This window comes from Drosophila rhopaloa, unplaced genomic scaffold, assembly GCF_018152115.1.
Source record: "Drosophila rhopaloa isolate 14029-0021.01 unplaced genomic scaffold, ASM1815211v1 contig_163, whole genome shotgun sequence".
In the NCBI taxonomy this organism is placed as follows: Eukaryota; Metazoa; Arthropoda; class Insecta; order Diptera; family Drosophilidae; genus Drosophila; species Drosophila rhopaloa.
This window is the reverse complement of record NW_025335043.1, coordinates 5,808,307-5,830,115: the sequence shown is the minus strand read 5'-3', so window position 1 is coordinate 5,830,115 and position 21,809 is coordinate 5,808,307. Positions and strand designations below refer to the sequence as shown.

The 21,809-nt window shown below is 37.4% G+C and overlaps 1 protein-coding gene across 3 annotated transcripts; it reads right to left on the bottom strand.

Moving 5' to 3' along the window:
- LOC108051417 (proton-coupled amino acid transporter-like protein CG1139) lies at nucleotides 1–18,482 on the bottom strand. Of its 3 annotated transcripts, none has more exons than XM_044457518.1 (6): nucleotides 18,371–18,482; nucleotides 4,516–4,586; nucleotides 4,137–4,283; nucleotides 1,793–2,605; nucleotides 1,568–1,727; nucleotides 1–929 (listed from the first exon to the last, which is right to left on the bottom strand). In XM_044457518.1, exons 1-6 carry the CDS (start codon nucleotides 18,386–18,388, stop codon nucleotides 666–668), a joined length of 1,473 nt encoding a protein of 490 aa, XP_044313453.1. In that variant the 5' UTR covers nucleotides 18,389–18,482; the 3' UTR covers nucleotides 1–665. The 3 variants fall into 3 exon arrangements, with proteins under 3 accessions (XP_044313453.1, XP_044313454.1, XP_044313452.1); XM_044457519.1 differs by lacking the exon at nucleotides 18,371–18,482 and adding an exon at nucleotides 15,281–15,336; XM_044457517.1 differs by lacking the exon at nucleotides 18,371–18,482 and adding an exon at nucleotides 12,272–12,705.
- Between the last annotated feature and the right edge of the window lie 3,327 nt (nucleotides 18,483–21,809).

Here is a 21,809-nt window from a genome sequence, read left to right as displayed (position 1 = left end):
TATATGAATGGAATTCAAAACAAATCCACTTTGGTTGTTTCAATAGGTTTTATTATTTTTTTAATGCCATTTTTTTGCTGCCCCTTTTAGCAGGGGGCAGCGGGTCTTTCTGTATTGGTAATTGGTAATTGGTAATATGTCATGATTATTGAATTAGGGCGTCGATAATGTACAGAGTAAATCAATGATAAAACAAAATAATTGAAAAACGAAAACATACTTTGGCTGCGTCCGTCTGTCTTGGCTTAGTTCGAGTAGGAACTAATTACGACTAAGTTGTTGTCAAAATCACTACAATACAAAATGACTTCTACAAGAATTCTCTAAGTAACCTTAATGCCACGCCCCCCCATTCCACAACTCGCGAGTGGGGGCGTGGCACCGACTAAATCGAAATACTTTTGTTGTTTGGTTGATGTTACCCCGCTAAAGGGTTAATGGATATCTAAATATATATACATGTGTATATATATCAGGGATCAGTTTTGGTGGAAGGGGGGCGGGACGGGGTAGGAAAAAGGATAACCACGGGGGGCGAGGCGGGGTGTTTCCGGGGTTCTAGAAAACTTTGGTTAGCCCTAAAATTAGTTAAAAACTTAACTTAGACATCCCTGTGCTTAGAAGAGTTTCATTAAAGACTACTTTAAATTAAATTTAGCAGTGGCTTAGTGGCCGCCGCTGAACTCGGCGTGGAATTCGATGATGCTGACATAGGTTCCGGCCACGAAGCCCACCACGCCGAACAGTATCAGTCCGGTGTTCTTCCACAGTCGCCACTTGAAGCGTCCGTATCCAGGATCCTCGTGGTACACGGCCAGCTCAATGGTCGCCGGCACGATCATGCCCAGCGTACTCAGGCACACCGCTCCGATCAGCGAGATGAAGGGCCCCAGATTCGGCAGGGCCACGGCGATGCCTCCACAAAGAAGCTGCAATAGAGAGGGGATCAGATTATATAATGGTTTTGAATATGACTTTTAGAAGGACTAAGTTTCCAAATATTTTCAAAATAATTACAAAATATTGACCCAAAAAATCTATGAAGTTGGAGGTTCTAAAATGTATAACAAGTTATGAGTTTTATATTTTCCAATATGCAAAATGATATTTAGCAAGTTGATTAGTATCAATTGATTTACTTTTTATTCTTATTCATATATATATTATATATATGTTTATAAGTTCTCACACGATAATGAATGTGATAAGCAAAGAAATTATATCTTTCAGAAAATCGAAGCATTCAAATAAAATTAAATGATCTGGAAAATGTGTTTAACCCAATAAATAAAATAACATAAAGACATCTTTAAGCAATGTAAATATTTCTTTAAAAAAACAATAAATGCTTTTCAAAAACCTTTTTTAAAAATTAATAAAATACCACTTCCTAAGTATGTCTAAAATAGGGCTTTTAAATTGAAATGTAAATATTTTTGTGTTGACTTGGTGCCTTGGTTTCAAAACTATCATAGTATATTTATTTTATCATAATATATTATCCATACGTTATCATTTGAAATCGACCTTATGATCTTGCTAACAATAAATTGTCCTTTGAACTTACCACTAAAAATATACGAAGTCCATACTCGCTGATATTCTGTTTCTCCGGCCGGATCTTGTGCTCCAATCCCTTCCACAAGATCGTGACGGGCACGTAGAATTGCAGGGTGAAGGTGAAAAAGATGGCGATGGCAATCATCAGCTTGACGGATTGAGCCAACCTGGATTAAAGATAATGTAATGATTAAAAATTGAGCTCTTTCAAAGCAGAAAAAAGTAAACCTACTTATCCTCCAGTGGCAGGTTCAGCGTTATGCTGGCCTGGGTTTCCGGGCCGTACTTCAGGAAGCCGAAGAATCCAACCAAGGTGTACAGGGCAATCACCAGACCCATTCCCAGATTCAGAACCGAGGGGCAGCCGATGAAGTGGGTGGGGTTCTTCATGTCATTCTCCAGGGACATGACTACACCGATGCCCTCCAAAGCGAAGATCACGGTGCCGAAGAAGAGCGGCCATTCGGGAACGGCCACGATTCCAGGACGTTCCACGGGAGCAGGAAGATCGGTGAACATATAGATGAAGGTGATCACGATCCCGACGAACATCAGAATGTTGGCAATCATCGAGAAGGGCGTGAGGAACTTGAGGTTTCGCACCAGACACATCAAGAGCAAAGGCGCCGTCACGATCATGATCCAAACCCTAATGCTCAGCTCCGTTTCCATGTAAACCCGCACCACCTGCTCCACATTCGTGGCCACGAACACCAGATAGATGCAGCAGCAGCCCAGCAGATCGATCACCAGAAATGTGTTCACCATAAACCGGATGAAGCGCGACCAGCGATTCAGGGAAGGTGGTCCGTCGAGGAAGGCCTGCTCCGCCACGTCGGCGAATCCCATCATCGGGATCTTGCGTCGCCGGCACAGGATGTGGGCGCACTTGACCAGGATGTGGACGCAGTAGGTGCAGAGGGTGCCCACCGCGAAGGTGGCCACCAATCCGAACCACAATCCAGCGTGGGAGAAGGCCATGGGCATGGCCAAAATCCCAGAACCCAGCGATCCCTTTAGCAGGTGCACAAATGTCTCAAGATCCCTGAGAAAAGTTAAGAAAATTTATAAACAATCTATTTTTTTTAAGTAGTTTATAATAATTGTTACTGTAATAAGTACCAATAATATAATAATTCAAAATCCTATCCTATTTATACAGCATTCTAATGTTGTGACTTTTTACACTTAACCTTAATAAACTTATTTTGCAATACGGCTTAAAATAGACATGTATTATAAATAGTTTAAAAATCTATTTTTACTACAAGTTTCGCTTTTCCTTTGTTTAATCAGTCTTACATTTTATTACGCAGTTTCAGAATGGTAATAAATATATTTAAAACCCAAATACAGAATGTAAAATAAATAACTTGGAACATAATCATACGCAATTCATATATAATAACTAATTTAAAACGTCATTGCATTTTAAAGACAACCCCAATTAACTTTTTAGTAAAAGAAAGAAAATAATTCTTTATTATCTAAAGGCAACTAGCTGTCTGTTCGATAAATAGATAAATAAATAGAGATCACTTTAGGGTTGCCAAAAAGAAGTGTTGAAAAATAAGGGAAGTGTGGTGGCGAGATGCAATGCAATAGTTCATGATTTCAATCCTTATAGATGACGCCGTGTTGCACCAATTAATGACTATTGTTTATATTTAAAAATACATTTTTTTTTGGTGATTTCACCATGAGTTTCGCTACTCTCGAAATTTTCCGCTCACGCAATTGCATTGGAAGGCCTGGCGGATGCGTTTTCCCCTCTCTAAGGAAAATTCAGGGGGTGGAAGGTAAACGGGGTTCCTCATTCCCATTCGACGTGCTAAACGAGTCTAGCAAAACATTTGTCGGCGATTTCATTTTATTAGCTCGTTCGCCCGCGAGAGATTTTCCTTTGCGATTTTACTTATTTTTAGTTTGGAAAAAGTAGTTTGCCAAAATGTCCAAGGCCAATGCCAATACCATTGCATTTCCGTTCTTTTCGTTTTAGCCCGATGCAAAGTCAAAGTCTTTTGGTCGGTTAAAGGTCAATGACGCGGGTGGGGGTATATAATTAAGGGGATTAGTCATTGAGCGTTTAATGACTTGGATCAGCTGCTTATCCGGGTTGCCAACAAAATTCTGGGGATGAGGTACAACTCTGGGGATGAGGTACAACTAGGGGTTTTTGAAAACAATACAATGCTCACAACAATGAAATAGTATTAATAAACACTAATTTCGAAGACTGTATTCTCAATAAATTGGTGATTTAAATTGCACTTATATTTATGAAGCTTATATTAAGTTGAATTGTATAAGATTCAAATTGATACAACTATTAATAATATCCTTGAAAACTAACTTTTATATTGGCGTTTGTATCGTTTAAAGTATTTTATGTGACATTTGACAGTTGTTACAAAATATATGGCCAATTTGGACAAAAATCTTTACTAAAAATTAGATTTAATTCGATTTTGAAAAGCTTTTCTCATAAATACATTTTTTAAGCGACAGCTTGTATTATTTTAGTTTTAAAATTACAATATACTATGGTTATTGGACACTTTCAACTAAGTACTTACGAAGTGGGATGCTCCACCTTGCGGTGCTCAAACGGATTGTAGTTGCCATCCTCGGAATCGTCTCCTTTTTTCCGAGTGATCACTAGAGGAAGCGTGGATCCCGCCGCCTGCTGGACGGGTACGTCGGCCATGTCCGAGCGGATGAACCTGTCCGAGGAGGAGTACATTTCAAACATGGTCGTGGAGGACTCGTTGTCGATGTTCTTGTACATCGCGATCGAGTTTCTATGGCCGTAACACAATCGGAAATCGGAATCGGGGGAATCGATGCAAACGTGGCCGCTGCCAAAGGCATCGACTAAACGAATGAATCGATTCCCGGCCATAGAATCTCGAGGCATGGGATTTACTCTCATCCTCGTAGAAAGAAAATACTCACTTGGGTTGCCCGCCTTTGCCGCCTTTGGGCTTCTCGTTTTCTCCGTAGCCCGCAGCGACCGTCGGTATTTTCTGCAACGAGAGGAAAAGCGGCCAGAAGGAAAAGCCAAAATGAGTGCGGATCGGGAAAATCATATAGAAACAGGGGGAGAGAGATTGAAAAACATAGAGAATTCGAGCGTCGCTATAGTTACGTAAAAGCTCTTCGCAACTGCAGTGCGCAAAAAGGAGCAACCAATAAATTGTGGCCAAAAAGCGGAATGCAAAAAAAATACGCAAAAACAAGATCAATGAACAAGTTCAATGCAGTTTTATGACACAAACTAAAAAGACAATCCGTTTCGACTATTGCGATCCAGGTAACAAGAGGCGTATGCGTGATATTTTAGGTTTTAGCCGATTTCGTGCGAGCTGCAGCCTTTGGCACCTGCTGGTCCAACGAGGTGGTCATCACGCCGGATCCACTGGTGGCCACCGGTGGAGGTCCGCCCCTTTTCAAGGACATCTTCAGCTTGTGCCTGGCCAAGGCGGCGCCCGAAAGATGCTGTTTACGGCCAGAGCCGGAACCGGAACCCGAGCCACCGAAGCTGGACAGGCTCAGTGTCTGCCCCTTTTCCGACCGCGGCGGCAGCGGCGGCTTTCCTGTGGGCTCGCTCAGCTTGAGGTCTTCCAAGGTCATGCCAGGCGGTGGTCGGTATCCAGTTGGACGGTTGGCGGTGGTCGGTGGGCGGTGTGGGCGTTGGGCGGTGTGTGTGATGCTCGGTGGGCGTGTGCGAGAGGCGGGACGAATCTCAACGTGTGACTCTTGCAAAGGGCGACAAGCAACTGAATCAAGGCGGTCAGCCGGCAAGCGCTGAAATGACAGCGACAAACAAAACACCGCCCCATCGCCACCGCCAAAATAAAACCATCTCACCAATTCTCCCACTATCCATTCACATTGCAGTTTCTCTAATCCTCTTGACTACGATCATAATTTTCATTATTTTCTTTAGTTGTTTTTTTTTGGGTGCAGTCGCCACATGACGTCACAGCAAAATTAAACCCCTCTCTTCTACAATTGATAGTCGTGAGATAAATCAGGGAACAACAGGAAGGCGGGGGAGCGATTAGATTTTTATATAAATTGTGTTTCGAGCAAGGCAAGCGGCACAACTAATGAGGAAACAGCGAATTTGTAAAACAAATACGTGAGAAAAGGCACAAAAAATAGTAGACTAAAACGCTTACAATGTGCAAATTGTCCGTTTAATAGAACAGCAAGTTGATAGCTCATTGTTAACGTTGACTAGTTTTTGTTTTCAAATTTTGGATTTTTTTTATTCACGAATGTAAAGTGGCGCCATCAAGGGGAAGTTAAAGAAACCACCAATGCTGTTAGCTAACATAGCTACTGTAGATCACCATGTCAAATGTAAGATCACTAAGTAAAATGTAAGATACATAAATGAAAGTCGGTTTGAAGTAAGAACCAAGTCCAATTAAATTATTTTATTTAAATTATTTATGTATTAAGACAAAACCAGAGTACATGTTCCTCCAAATGTACCCGTATCTAATCCTGACTTTCTGCAGATGAAACTGGCAGAAATTGTTGGCCAGTTTGTTGACAGCTTTATTTTCTATTAACAACCATAATAAATGTTTACACATAGTAAGTCAAAATAAAAAAGACTGAAAAAAGCCATAAATTTGAAATTTGATTATTATTATTTACAGTGAAAATTTTTTTCAAAATCTCATTTAAGGCCAAACAAAAGAAAAAAATCCAGACAAATAAAACCCAAACCACAAAACAAAACATTTTAAGCGTTTTAGGTTTAAGTGCGCGTTCTGTCACGCTTGATTGGCTCCCGTCGAGATCAAAATTTGCCCAAACAAATTTTTGAGAACGAAATGCCCACATTTGCGAAGAGTTTTACATCCAGCCTCTTTCCGCTTCGGATAACATCAACCCATCCATTCCATCCATTCCACCCATTTTACGCGCAGAAACAATTCTTCCGAGTGCGCAAATGCAAAGGCAAACAAAAGCGCGGTGAACTGAATGTTGGAACTTGAAAATAGATAGCAAAATAATTAGACAGCTGCAGTCCCCACTAATTGCGACAAAGCGCCATTCAGTCAGTCAGTCACACATTCGCACTCGGCCAGTTATTCAATCTTTCAATCGCATGCCATCTATTTTACGTTACTGTTCGATTTAACATCCAAAGAAAAAATTAAGATTTATTGGTTAGTAGTACAAATAGATTTTATGAGCAATCCTGTAACGCTATATTAGAACTACAATCATGTTTTCTTTTTAACAACTTAAGTTACTTTTAAGTTACAAATTCGCTAAGCTCAAACTCACGTATTACTCATTGAAAATTTAGATTATTCAATTTGTAAATTGTCACTTACATTGTATTTTTGTTCAATTTTTAAACAACTCAAAGAAAAATTAAAATTTGTAAAACAATAAGAGTAGGTTAAATTTAAGATATTTGAAAGCCATACAAAAAATGAGTATTCAAAAAAACAAGAAAATAAAAACATTTTTGCATTTGAGATGATATTAAAATTTTTTTTTTGACTGTATAGAGAGCGATCCAAAATTGGCTTATTGCGTTGCACTTTTTTATTGCCTTCTAAAATAGTAGGTTTTGCAAACTGGCGAAAAAATAAACAGAAACGTGTCGATGGCAAAGAATGTAAACATATTTGAGGGGTGGTTTTTCTGGGGGGTGGGCGAAAAGGGGGAGGTTGGAGCAGGCCCAGAACATCAACACGTGTCGATGCATCGACTCAAGTTCAACAAAATGGAGTCAAGTAGTTAACATTGCAAAGTGTGTGACGAATGCACTATGGGGCCAACGACCACTTTTGTTGGCCAAAATTAATAACTCGCTCAATTTGAGAGATATCGAGATAAAACTTTACCAATCGTATTTTGGTATCCTTAGGCAACATATATGTTAAAATGAATAGGATCGAACAAATATATCCCATAGCTGCCATACGATCGATTAAGTCAACTTTGTTATTTTTTAAGATAATCGAATAATTTTTTTTTTTTATTATATACTTTATAATTACATTTATATTATATTTTTTTTATATTTTTTATATCTGTTTCTGAATAGAATTCAAAATTCAAAACAAAATGTTCTTCGTTCCACAAAGGTTCAATGTAAATGCACAAAAATCGAATTAAACAAATTTTATTAATAAGTAAAAAAAATGGCACCTGCTATTAAACATCATGCTCTTCGGATTCTAGTTCAATATTTCATTGAAAATCAAAAGGATTCTAATATTCAACGTAACTACTGTTAAGGTTGAAAAACTTGAGGTTATGTGCTTAAAAATTAAATTTCGGAAAAAGTGGCAATAAGTGGCGATTCTAACCATATACATTTTAAAAAGAATTTAATACTCTACAAATCTCAATAGGTTTCAGAAGTGGACTCCGCTGGACTCACTTTGTTGCTCTACTTAAAAATTAGTTTTCTAATTAAAAAACGCGTTTTAGACAACTCACTTTAACACTTTATTACAAAGACAGCGCGATAGATTTCAACCGTTTAAACACACAAACACTTAGTACACACCACCATTCATCGAATTCATATTACAAAAAATTTTTTGAACGCTTATAAAGTGCTTTTTTAAATACTTTAAAAATGCAATTTATAAGTCGAATTTCAAAAGCACGTGGCTTGCATCTTAAACATCTGATTTAACAGCTGTTATCTTAACAGAAGCGCACTCTATCGGAATTCCTGAAACGTAACATTGCAGATTGGTCTTCTGTTAATATATCCTAAAACAACTTTTTTGGTTTTGACGACTTTTCAAAAATGGGTTTTGGCCAACCAAAGTGGTCGTTGGCCCCATAGTGGAATGGGAACAAAAAGAAAAGAGGGAGCTGCATTGATAATGAGCAATTGATAAGAACACAGGGAAAAGAATACCCTAATTAGGATATTCAAATTTCTAAAAATAATTTACGCAGTGTTTCACTTTTATAGGTCTTAGAAATTACATTTATCTCAGTTTTCTACATTCTTATAATTAATTCCAATTTATTATTCTAAATATATCAAAAAAAAACCTTTGAAGTCATCAAATCTGATAATAAAATTTGACCTAATAGGCTGTTGTAAAACCACTCCAACAACCAATTTGGCACGCAAATAGATAATACTGCAAAATAAATACACAAGTATCATCAATTTTCTGCTTTGCATTGCCGCCCAACACGAAATACTTATCTCTCAATTAGCCAAAGACAAATAATGCAATCATGAATGTTTTTGCGAATTCTTTGGTTATTTAATAATAGATAATAGTAGTTTCTGGAACTGCGCAACAGCAACTGCAGTTGGAAATGCTGAAAAAAAAATCTCAATAGCCCAACTACATCAGTCACTGTCATTCAGGCAAAAACCATATAATTTACAGCAGGTATTTCCCGATTTCCACGCTTCTTCTCCCAGGCGATAACGATAAGGAAGCCTATTAATTAGAAAAGGGTTCTTATCTTGACAAAAATCTCAGAAGCTTACAGCAGTTCTAAGTTCTAAGTCCGCCGAGATTGTGTGACTAATCTGGAGAGGGTGACGCCTTCTTCCGGACATGATGTATTTCGCTTTTCAGCTCCTAACCCTTTTTTCCCCCGCCAAAATGACTAAGCTGAGTCAAGAAAAATGCTGCATTCTAAAGTGTTCGGGCATTTCGTGTGCTTTCCTAATTAAAACTGTCAATAGTGGGGTATAAAAGCGAATATAGCCTTAACGAACTCCAAAGCTGCCCCAACCTGGCGTGCCATTGAACTTATGTAAGCGAAAAGTGGAAATGGAAGTGGAAACAGAACAGAGCAGAACAGAAACAGAAATAGCAACAACAAAAAAACGAAAATGAAAACGGCAAACGACAACAAATTGCAATGGAAAATTTTTATATTTGTTTGCAAAATGCGAACCACAAAAAAAATGCAGTATGCAAACCGAGAACTGAGCAGTGAATTTGACATCAGGGGGAAATCACGTGGCTTAGGGGTTCAGTTCCCCTACAAAAATGGTCGGCAATCTGTCAATTAGTGATCTATTTATTCCCCCACTTTTTTTTCTGGGAAATGGGTAACACGCCCGGAATTTGCACCCATGGCGCCTGCAATTTCCGACAATTGTAGATTAGATATGGGGCATGTTGCACTGATCACGCCGAATCACGAGCACCCTGAATTAAATAGATCAGTCCCGTGCTCGTGATAGGAACACAATTCTTGCTGCTAAATTAAAAGACTTTCGTTTCATGACATTTCTTATTTGCAATACATTCAGAAGATTGATTGGACGTTTTTTGTTGACCGATAAATGCAAAAAAAACTACGTAGACACTTTAAAAAAGAGTTTCAGGTCCAAAATATTTATGATATATAGTTGCATATTATATTACGATAGTTACAATACAATTTTTAATGTGTCTTACAATGTATTTTTTACTGACTTATAAATGTCAATTACATAATTATTATTTAATCATTATCTGGGGACTCTCATTTACAGTGAATTTAAAAGATCGATTAAACTTATTTATTGAGCCATTAAAATAAAAATAAACCATATATTTCCTTATTTCCAATTTGCAATAAATTATTCAGAAGATCGATAAAATAGTTATATATATATAAGTTATTGGTCCTTAAATGCAAAGATAACTTTTTAGCGTTAAAAACAAATTTAGTAATAAAAATGCCATTTTTATGACTGAAATATGGTTTTTTGCATTGCCCATAAAAATTGTTTAAATATATAATAAAATGTTTAAATTGTTAGATTTATTTAGTTGTCTGAACAGTTTATTTATATACATTTACGATTATTTTTAAATGTTACAAAATTGTTGTTATGATTTACAATGAATTTGAATGCTTTGGAAATGCAATATCAATCTATCTTTTACTGTCTACGTAATACATATATTGTCATATGCAACTGCATTTAACGGTCATTATTTTGTAATTATCCACAATTTTTCGTTTTCTAAACCTTCTCGAAAGTTCCAAATCTAAATCATAAATATTTACAAGTCTGGTGCACCGCTGTGCATATTCATATTGTATCATTTTCAACCCCACCAATAACATAAATCCGTGAGTATCGAAACCGATCCAGATAGATCGGCAATATTACAGTGTGATCCAAATAGCTTTGAAAATCGTCATGGTGAAATCGGATCAGATCGGTTCAATCGATTCCCGATTTCCAGAACAATGCTCGTCTATTGTTATTACCTGTAATGTTATAACTAAAATACAAAAAAAGGGGGCTAATGTAGGGAGAGTGCTTTGTAGTTCGGGTTTCAAGTGCAGCCTGACGCAATATGCAATTGGAGTGACATGGAGCACTTTGTGGAGGCTCTCCCATTGGACACACTCAGTGGAAAGTTACCGAGTGCGAAACCAAAAACCGAGAGCTCGAATTGGTGCCAGAACTTTACTTTAATGCCAATTCAGCGAATTCCGCGCGGCACTGTTCTTTTTTTTTCCACTTTGGCGCTTGCGCAGCAGCCGAAAATATAAAAGAAATATTCCATGAACTCGAAACCCCGAAAAACGCTGACACATTAGGTAGACTAAATGTGTAACAGCCATAACCGGTCGTCCGAATGCCCTACACAGGCCATTTCATATCCATAGCCAAAGCCATTATGCCCAGGTCCCGGCAGACATAAAAGTGCAGCTCGGCGAGTGGAAAATTCCACTGGGTGCCCTGAAAATAGGCAGCAACAACAAGGAATATCGCGACAATGGGAAAGCGGGTGGAAAACTGTTTGGCCTGTTACTCATAACAACAACAACGACACCAAAACTATAAATGAGCAGGCGGCCAAAAGGGAAATGAAAGAAAGAAAGAAAGAACCACCGAAATCATCCCCGAAATTAGGCTTCAGTTTGTTATCAATCCAAACAAACATTAGCCCACAGATTTGCATAAACAATCATTCAAACGAAAGTAAATATAAACCGTGGCAAGCGGCCATCGATCAATAAATAAACAAGGCATTAGAGGGTTAAGCCGGGGACTTTTGAGCCAAGTGCGAGAGAGGTGTCACATCACATGTCCGCGGCAGAAGCCTTTATGCCAAATTAATCAACGGAAAATTTTATCGTTTGTTAATGATATGCATAAATCTGAATTCGCAAGAATTCAAGGTGATATCATATAGGGGATTTTAATGGCTCAAGGGGAAGAAATGGAAAGTTTTGAGAAAAAGATTAAGAAGGTGTAAAAACCAAATAACTTCGAATATCAAGATCCAAGCATTATATCTTACTTATTAAAGAAAATTATAACTTCATTATAATTTTCAATTTTAGAACAGAAGAAAAAAGAAGAATCTTTACCTAACCAAAAACATATCTAGATATCTATTGTAAGTATAAAATTAAATATAACAAAAGACTCTAGTTTCCCCTCCTGAAGTCCAAATATATAATTAAAGGACAATAGAGAACATTTCTGTAACATATGTTTAGAAATAAGGATGTTTCCAGAACTTTCTGTTTGGTTACGATAAAAACATATACATATAATATAAACACTTTCCCGAACAAATCAGATTTCGGATGAATAAATAAATGGAAGTAATGTAAAAAATAACAACGAACTACAAAGGAATACATTTTTATAAGAAATGACCTATTTCCAGAGTTTTGAAAAGTATACCGCCGAACCACTCCTATTAAAAAAAAAGATATTACTTACAGTGTACTCGGTGGGCGCCAGCGGCGTCCGCGAGTCGCTCTTATGGAAACTCATGGCGACGATAACGGTAATGGTAATCCTTGATTAGCCGATATCTTTGCGGATGCAGGATCGGGCCGTTGGGGGTTAGGATCCTGGTGCGCGAAACGACACCGACACTCGATAATCGAGGCTGGCCTCCAAGCACTTGTTACAGATACAAAACAAAATTGAATGGCAGATTTAATAGCAATGGTCGAGACAGAGAGACTCGTCTGAGAGTGGAATTGGAGTTGGATTTTAGAATAAGAAATGCAATATTACTAATGCAACTTGCGAGAGAGACCGTGACCGGGAACTGGGTATCGAATCGAATCGGAGATTTCAGTATTTTCGAATTCGAGTAGTTTTCTTTTGTCGGAGTTCAGTTCCGATAACCAACAACCGCACGGCTTGACAAACAGAACAAGAATGCCAAACCTTAGCACTATAATGTCGAGTAAAACCCTCGATTTTCAGACCGATTTCCCTGGAGAGAATAGCAATAGGCAGCGAGAAAGAGAAAGAGAGAGTACGGGGAGAGAGAGAGAGCTAGAAAGACCCGAAGAGAGAGCACTCGCTCGCGAACAATTTCCGTTATTCCGATGGCAGTTTAAAATGAATTTTTCCCCGATTTCCCTGATATATCTCAAAACAGCGGTTTTCCTTGATTTCCGCCTCCGCCGGGACATAAAAAAAAGGAGCCTACTGCAGCTTTTATGGCATACAGGTCGGCTGATTAATCAGTTCCGCTAGAAATAGTTGGCTGCCTACTTATAAGGCTCATGCGTCACATGTTGGAAAATATGTACATGTATCGCTTATATCTTAAGCTGCCTAGACAACAATATAATGTAAATAGAGTTTACTGACTCACTCCACAACTGAATGTTATTTAATTTATATACACAGATATTTTATTAATAAAATATAAATTATTTATTTTTTTATTAATTATTGTTATTAAAATAAAGCTGCAGAGAGAGCAACATAATGAAAACAATATTTGCTGACTCAATCAAAAGTTGTTCACTAAAGTAAATATTATTTGAAAATGCTTACATTCATCAAGAATTTATAAAAATAACTTCCAAACACTGATATTAAGTAAAAAGTATTTACTGTCATAATGAGTCATTTAAAAAATTAAATTAGTATACAACTTTATTGATTTATTTTATTTCTCTTTTTATTCATTTAATTTTTATCTGCTTAACTTGATTCAGTTAATTGATTGGCATTTTAAGCTTTGGTTTTTCAATTTAATTACAGTTTAAGAGATTTCCCTTCATTTCTATGTCCCCCGATATTAGTTTCAAAACCTTATCTTATTTAAAGCAAGCTTAGAAAATACTAATTAAATTAAATTACAGTATAATTGATTGGGAATCAAATTTGGATTTGTTGAAATAAAAATTAAACTAAAAGATTTAAATATACAAATTTCCCTATTAATTATTTTCCGTGCCTGCAATCTAGTGAATCAGTTTCCCAAAAGCTGACACTAGGCAGATAGGACCAGATAACGAATGGGGCTGGGAAAACTGGAATTGACTGCTAATTAATAACCGATATCGGGCCGATAAAAACGCAAATGACGGAGATATGACGATCCCATTTGGACTGCCTCAATTGGCCGCCAATTAAAACGTGCGACCCCCAAGAGAGTCTCAAAATTGATTGAATCCAAAAATTGATTGCCAAAAATATGACGCGCCAAGGGCTCAAAAAAAAAGAACAGTGCAAAGTGTGGATCAGTCATTTGCTAAAATTAAAATCAATTTGATTTCTGCGTCGCATTTATTTATGGGTAACTCGAAACGTGTGCCAACTGCACGTCTGATACTTCGTCTACGGTTGCTCCAGCTTGGGGGAAACCAGTTCAAAGCGGTTAAATTCCTTGCGAATTATAGTTGTGGAAAATTTTATGTTTTTTTCTGCAATTGCCAGCTTGTCAAATTCACTCAAACTTGACCGAGTTCTGGGCTAAATTGCATCTGGCGAGGGATTAAATTGAAGGCACCTTCGATTTGGGATCAAAGTAAGCCAAGGCCTTGCAATTTGAATCGAAATATAATTGAAAATTAATTTATTCATGCGGCAATTAAGAAATTTCAATATGAAAGTCATGGCAGAAAATTGAAAGGGGTTGGTTGAATTTTAAAAACTCAACTGCCAGGAAATGTAGTTGAAAAAATGCGGCATACTTTTAGGACTTCTAAAATGTAGCGCCACCTTTGGGCTGTCATCTGTAAACAGTATTTCTTTCTCAAACTGCCAGCAGGTGGCGCCTTCGGGGTTTCCTGCTGCTGACATTGCTCATACGCCCCCTTAAGCAAGCAAAAATTAACTTAAAAACTGCGAGAAAACTGCTCCTTAATTTATGTGACCTCTGCTCGCGATCACCACGGATTTAGCTACTTAACTAATAGATAAACATAAAAATAACAAGTGCAGGTTTCTCAGCGAAATCAGAATCAAGTCGTACTTGAGCGCTAATTTAAGGCAATCTCAATCCCCAGCAGTTGACAGGCGTGTTATTTAAGCAATTTGCATATGCAAAAGCCAAAACGCACCCTGAAATTGGATTGCCAAACGGGTTTCAGGCAAGACAAAGAGATGTTGATCGTAATTGTTTGCAGTAAAAACACTCAAAACACTCGAAAACTGCATGCTCATATGAAAGCGGAACGCAAAACAAAAAGTTTGGGTATTACCTAAGTCACACACTCCTTCAATTGATATGCAAAGCACATATATTTAATATATACGAAGCACACAGTTCATCACTCACAAAGCGTAAATCCTTGGGCCATTCACAAAAACACTTGCCGCAAAAAAACCCCAAACAAGTCAGTTTATAATGCGATTAAGCTCAGGTTGTTGACTTTGAAAGTCGCGTCGATCCATTAATTTCAAAAAACAGTTGATGAAGATGCATCACTGGCACAATTCTCACAGCACTTTAGATATCACACATTAAATGCTCACCTCTTAAGGACAATTAGTTCCTTGATTTGAGAAATCACTTTAATCAGCACAACCAACGCACTTAGTTCCACAATTCCAACTAATTGTCTGGACACACTTTAGCTGCCAAGAAAGCACTTGGCAGGCCGAAACGGATAAGACTTTCCTATCTGGATAGGTGTATCCGCACAAAAGATTGAAAAAACCTCAGGGCCAGGGTACAAAGTGTCCATCCACCTGCCGCTCAATGACGCTATTATTTATTAATTCTAGTCTGCAGATAGGTGACGAAGAAGAAAGATCTGAGGACCCGCTTCCGACTAAAAGTGGTAGCTTGTTAATTTAATTAAAAATCCATGTATTCGCCGCCTGATAAGGCCATGCAAAAATAGCCAATGAACTGATAAATCCGATAATCAGCTTGCACAATTTTAGATATTTCTATAAATACAGGGCGTGGTAGAATCTCCCCTTTTGGTGATTCATAAGCCCCACCTTTATTATCAGGGAACCAGGAAGGTATTTTTTAAAGCGGATCAATCTGGGAAAAGTATATATACACGATCTGTAACAATGTACCACCCATTCAGCTATCGCCACGCGCTTAACTAATGAGCACTTATGGCTAATTACACTTGCTGCCAATGTCGATTCTATCATTCTCCGCTGATCCGCTCCATAGAACAGTCACTCTTAGGTAACAGGCACTTAATGACTGCCCATCCTAAACTACTACTAGGGGCTTACCAAAATCCAAAAGCAAACAGGGGAACACTCCTCGATAAGGCTGCCCTAATATCACTCGCCTTGTTTACACTCGCCTAATTGCAGTCTCAAGTGATATACAGTGGCAGCACTACACATAAAAACCAATTACTTTGTTGTTTCCCACCAACCCATTGAATTGTGTGAACTTTGACGCGTTATTCTGATTTCCTATGATTTATATGTGATTTATCTTAGATTTATCTGTGATTTACAATCACATTTCGAAGGCCACGACCGAATTCCGCTTTAATCGATACACTAATCGGAGAATTATATCAATGAAAATACTATAAATGCAATTCACGGCTTATTTTAACCGCTTGGACATTTGTGTCATAAACCTCTTGTGATTTTTACAAGTCATTCATTTTGGAGTATTGATATCAGTAGTTATCACATCTATTTAAAACACATTATTGGAAATGCTTCAAAAAATAACAAAGTTATCTATTGATGATGATAATGAAATTATTATTAAAATATTAAGGCTAATTGAAATAATTTTTTTTGTTAATACATATTTATTACCAAATGTGAACTCCATCATTAAATGGATCAAATCCTATTTGAATACAAAATTTACCCCATATATTATGCAGTAGAAAATGGTAGTTCAATGTTATTATTAGCTTTGAATTGTAATTTTGGTTCATTTACTTTGATGTAAATTTAATTTATCTCAACATAATAGATTTCGCAAGCCATGACATATCCGTTTAATGTGCCATATTTAATTTATAATTTATTCTCGATTTACACTTTATTTGGCCTAATTTTTTGTTGGCCGTTACCGAATTCCGCGTTAACCTCGATTGATTGCAGCAATCGGGTAATCAGTCGGGAAACACTCTCAGATATATTACGCTTACGAGGCACTTACAATATCACGGGCTGTGCCCGATCCGCTAATCACGGCTAGCGTCATTACTCCAATAAAAATTGAACCGAAAACAATTAAATCAAGTATACGCCGCGTTCGACGACGGAGTTGTTTGTAGAGCGATTGGCGGACACAGAATAAAAGCGCGAATCTGGCCAGACGTTCAATTTAAAACAAAAGTTAGCAGTCGGCAGTGGAGTGAGCCTCTATCTCGATCCCAAAGCTCTCGGAACTGGCTCGAGTACCGCATAAGCCCCACGATCTCCCCGTGAAACATTCGCACTTGGCAATGGCACTGGTTAAGCATGAGCATTAACATTGAGACAGATATTCGCCTGGCCCCGGGGTGAATCGGGGTTCACGGGTTGGTGGGTTGGTGGGTGTAGTACCCAGTGTTTAGACTCTTTTTTTTGCCATTCCACAGTCGCGGCCCAGACAGCAGAACGTGAGAAATAACTCAAAACCGGAGACAGACGACATTTGTCGGCCGATAAAGATGTCAGCGATCTTGTAGGCCAGTGCACGCAGTACTTAGAGCGCTTATCGCCAAGATAAACCCAACATAATAAGGAGTTCTCTTTCGGTTTCACTTACGCTTTTAGCTGAGATTAAAAAAAATAATGAAAGCCAACTTTAGCAGTCCGAAGTCTATATACCCTTGGCGGTACAACCAATATATAGTATTATATAAAACGGCTATCTTATGTGTATACATTTAAAAACAGGGAAGATATTTCGATTTCTTACTACAATTTTGGAATTCCTATAGCAGCTTTATGATAAGTTGTTCGATTTTTTCCTTTTCATTTTTGGATTTTTCTATAATAGCTACAACTTGTTAATATAATATATGATCTAGTAATTTCGTTCTTTTGGAGTAAATGAGTCTTTGTTCAAAAACGACTTAATTATAATGTTTTACAATAAATATTGTGGTTGTTTGTATGCTTTAAAAAGCTTCTATATTAAATTATTATCCCTCTTTAGGGGTATAAAAGCTTAGTTTTAATTTTAACCCTATAGTGATTCCTTTTAAATAATCTAACTTTCTTACAAAATAATTGAATTTTAGACTGTCATTAAAGGACTAAAATGGTTTTTCCATTTTATGCTAAATAACAACAGAGCCTTAAATAGTAAAAGTTGTGTGTTATGTTTAAATAAATCTGAGATTGAATTATTGTAAGCATAACATTAATAGTTTTACATTTAAGACATTTTTCCACGCCAAAGTAAGAAAAGAAAAACCAAATGGTTTGGGGTGTGTAAAAAATCCTCAAGCACATGGCTTTCTATTTATTTAATTTTTTAAAGGAACAAAATAAGGTTGTAAGGACGTAATCAAATGTCGTGGAGAAGCAAAAATATTATTTTTTTTAAATTAAATAAATATTATTAACCTTTTTTAGGGCAGTATGAGACATTTAAAGGCCTAAAGCTATGTGGATCTTATAGCCACTTACGTTCTCTGGCGTCGACATGGCTGAAACCGAGAAGTCGAGGAGAACCACAGGCCTTGCAGCACGAACCTTTCACCCTGACCAAGCCGGGACCAACTGAACCGATCGGATCCACGGGTTAACCGGTGGTAAGCTCTTTTCATGCAGCACTGAAAACTGAGAACTGAAAACTGGAAACTGTGTCACCCTCAATTCGAACTTCCTTCGGCGAGGCAAACGAGCCGAGCCAACCCCAATATAATAATAATAAATCAGATCTCATCAGCGGCGCAGAGGTGTCCCAAATGGGATTCGCTCTTTGGTGCGCAATTCCTCGTGATTAAACCAACGCATAGTGCCTAAAACTGTTTAGAGGCTCAAATTGAGAATAACAAAGCAATTTTTCAATTGAGCTGCCACAAATTTACACGCTGCCATGATATATGGGTGGGCAGAACCAGCTCCACAAGTGTATGCCGTATTTCAATCTGAAAGTAAAAGTCGGGGAAATTGGCGAGGCCAAAGGGCAGTCGACCACCTGACCCATCCGAGGGTGACATCGGATCAACTGGGAAATGGAATTGCGACTGCGAATGCGAGTGATATGATGGGAGAAGAGATCTGTGGACCAGCGGCACGTGTTCTTTGTTGGGCGACACCAAACAGGGCAGCACAAGTTCAGGGCGAAACCAATTTTCCCTTGCCCGTATTATTATTATGTGATTGCTCGTTCGGCTGTTAACGTTTTGCGATACACTGGGAAAAATATTGTACAAGAGTTTGAAAGTAATTTAAGCTAAAAAAGTTTTTTTTTCTAAATTTATATTTTATTTATTAAGCTAATATGTACCAAATATGAAAACCAATAAAGAAAAATAAGCAAGCAATATATTTTGGGAACTTTTTTACCTTTTCTTCCCAATTCAATATTACACAGATTGTCATTTAAACTTTTTCAAATATTGAATTTTATTTAAAATCGAAGAATTTATTTTTAAAAATGAAATTATTATTTTTTAAAAATTGTTAAAAAATAAAAATACAATTTAAATTAATCAATGAAAATAAACGATATAATTGAAATTATTACATTTATTATTTATTTAATTCTCTTGTAAATTAATTATAAAGTTTTTGCTAACATTTATGACCTTAACCTATTTTTTGTAAGAAAAATTAAATTTTTACAAACTTTTTACCAAAAACTTATACAACAAAAAATAAGTACAAATAAAGTATTGATTAAATAAAAATTGTTTTACAAATGCTTAGACAGAGTGTGTTCATATTTTTGTGCCTAACTGTAAGCGTCAATACACAAATTAAAAATACAATTTAAGCCAAACAGAGTGCTTTTGTTTTTTTACACCTAATCAGATGAATTTGCATGCAATTATCACACGGCAATCTCTATATTTAACCACAAATGCGTTTGCCTTGTCTGATCAGATTGGAAATGTGTCATTGTTATAATGATATCTAAATACAAATGCCAAAAGCTGAAAGGCTTTTTTTTTGGCACTCAATAAAATTATTGTTTTCACTTCGCACCCATTCAAATTATAAGTTTTCCCTTCATCTACTGATTAATTTAATCATAATGCTAATATGTATTATATGGTTATATAGAAGAATTAACACTGTGGTCTTAATTGTCGCTATACATTCATTGAAGTCACTTAATCAATGAGCTGTTAACCCGTTAAAGTGGATTCTGCAAATGCCAAATGCGCAAATAAATTTGGCAAATTTGGAACCAGATTATCTACGGCTTACATAGCGTCATTAGACAAAGTCAAGAGTGGCGAGAAGGAAAACTACGTCAGAGCTTGGCAACTGGTTTTATTGATACCCAATAAATCGGGTAATCGGTCTCTGCTCCACCGAGGAATAACTGGGAACATGCGGCGTATGCGCAATGCAGGCGAACTAATAAAACGCAGGAAGGCACGCGGCCACCGAACGAAATTTCATTTGGCCAAGTAAACAGCCTGTCGCAGAACGTGCCCCTCTCCCCTTTGCGTATCCCCTACCAAAATCTGGAAACCAGTTAACTGGCGCTGAGAAAGTGCATTAAGCCATCGATTCGAGCAACAGAAAAAAAAAACATGTTAATTGCCAGTCGATCGAAGTGTCTTGCACTGCCTGCAATGGACACAGTAGTTGTTACTGGTTACTGGTTCTTTTGCCGTCTTGCCGTCTTGCCATAAGCCAGACAATGCCCCGGCCAAATATTTGGCAACGTCTCTGTGCCAAGACAGAAAAAGTGGCCCACCGATCATGGAGTTGGGCGGAGTCGGGAGAAGTCGGGCGGCAGGAGCAGAAGCGCAGGCCTTGATGATGGTTACATGAAAACATGAAAACACGTTGAGTGACAGTCATAAAACGATCGCTTACGGTTAATCGATGTTAATGTTTGGGAAACAGGGAAAGCTGGTTAAGGAACAGATCCAAATTCCCATTCAAGGAATCTGGTTTACTTTAAGGGCCTGTCATTAAAGATATTGAACTTGATAAACAGGTAGAAAGAAAGACAAATTGTATTAATGCGAAATGGGATAATGTTATATAAAAACTATTATTTTAAATGGCAAGTTCTAGAACAGAAAAAATGAAATAGATTTAGTTTCTAGATCCTAGAAACAGCATCACAGGAAATAAACAAGGCAGTTCGCTCTGAGTCAAATTGTTAACACAAATATTATTGGACCATGTTGGCCTAGTAATTAGTGGGGACTTTGCTGAAAGACAAACAGTCTAGAGTTCTGGGAAAAGTAACTATAGAATATTTATTAGATATACATAAATATATATATTAATGATTTTACGAACTAGCAATGTCACTATAGAAAATAAAAAGCATTCCGGTGTTGAAAAAACTTCTTCTTGTTTTCTGTTTTTATTTTAATGATATTATAAATGGAAAGTTTGCTATAAAAATTGTGAGATAGACAATAACATAATGAAGGATAAATAAAAAAGTTTTGGAAATACTCAGCTTAAGATAAAAGAAATGTTTAAAATAAGCAGGCTTTAGTTAAAAAAAAATTAGAAATGACAAAGATGTTTAAGAAAGGATCTGAAGTTGACTCATAGTAAACGTTATAAAATGTTTAAAAAAAAGTTCAAAATTGAATGAAGTCAGCTAAGCCCAAAGTTATTTAAGATAAGGAGGTCTAAGGATCGTTTACGATGAGTCAAGGGACCCCAGTGAGTTATGTAATCTGTCCCAAGCGATGAGATTGGCATACAAAAGGTGGTTCCGCCGCCCCTCAACCAATTCAAGCCCCTCTTTCCACCGATCTCAGTGGGATTCTGCGACACTCGGCAAATGTGCGAGATGTTTCCCTGTGTGCCGGGAGTGTCTGTGTGAAATCCGCTGTATGTGGGTATCGCACACCGATTCGCGCGATGCTTAAAACTGGTGACCCACGGTGGGTCTGATTTAGTCGTTAACGCGCGG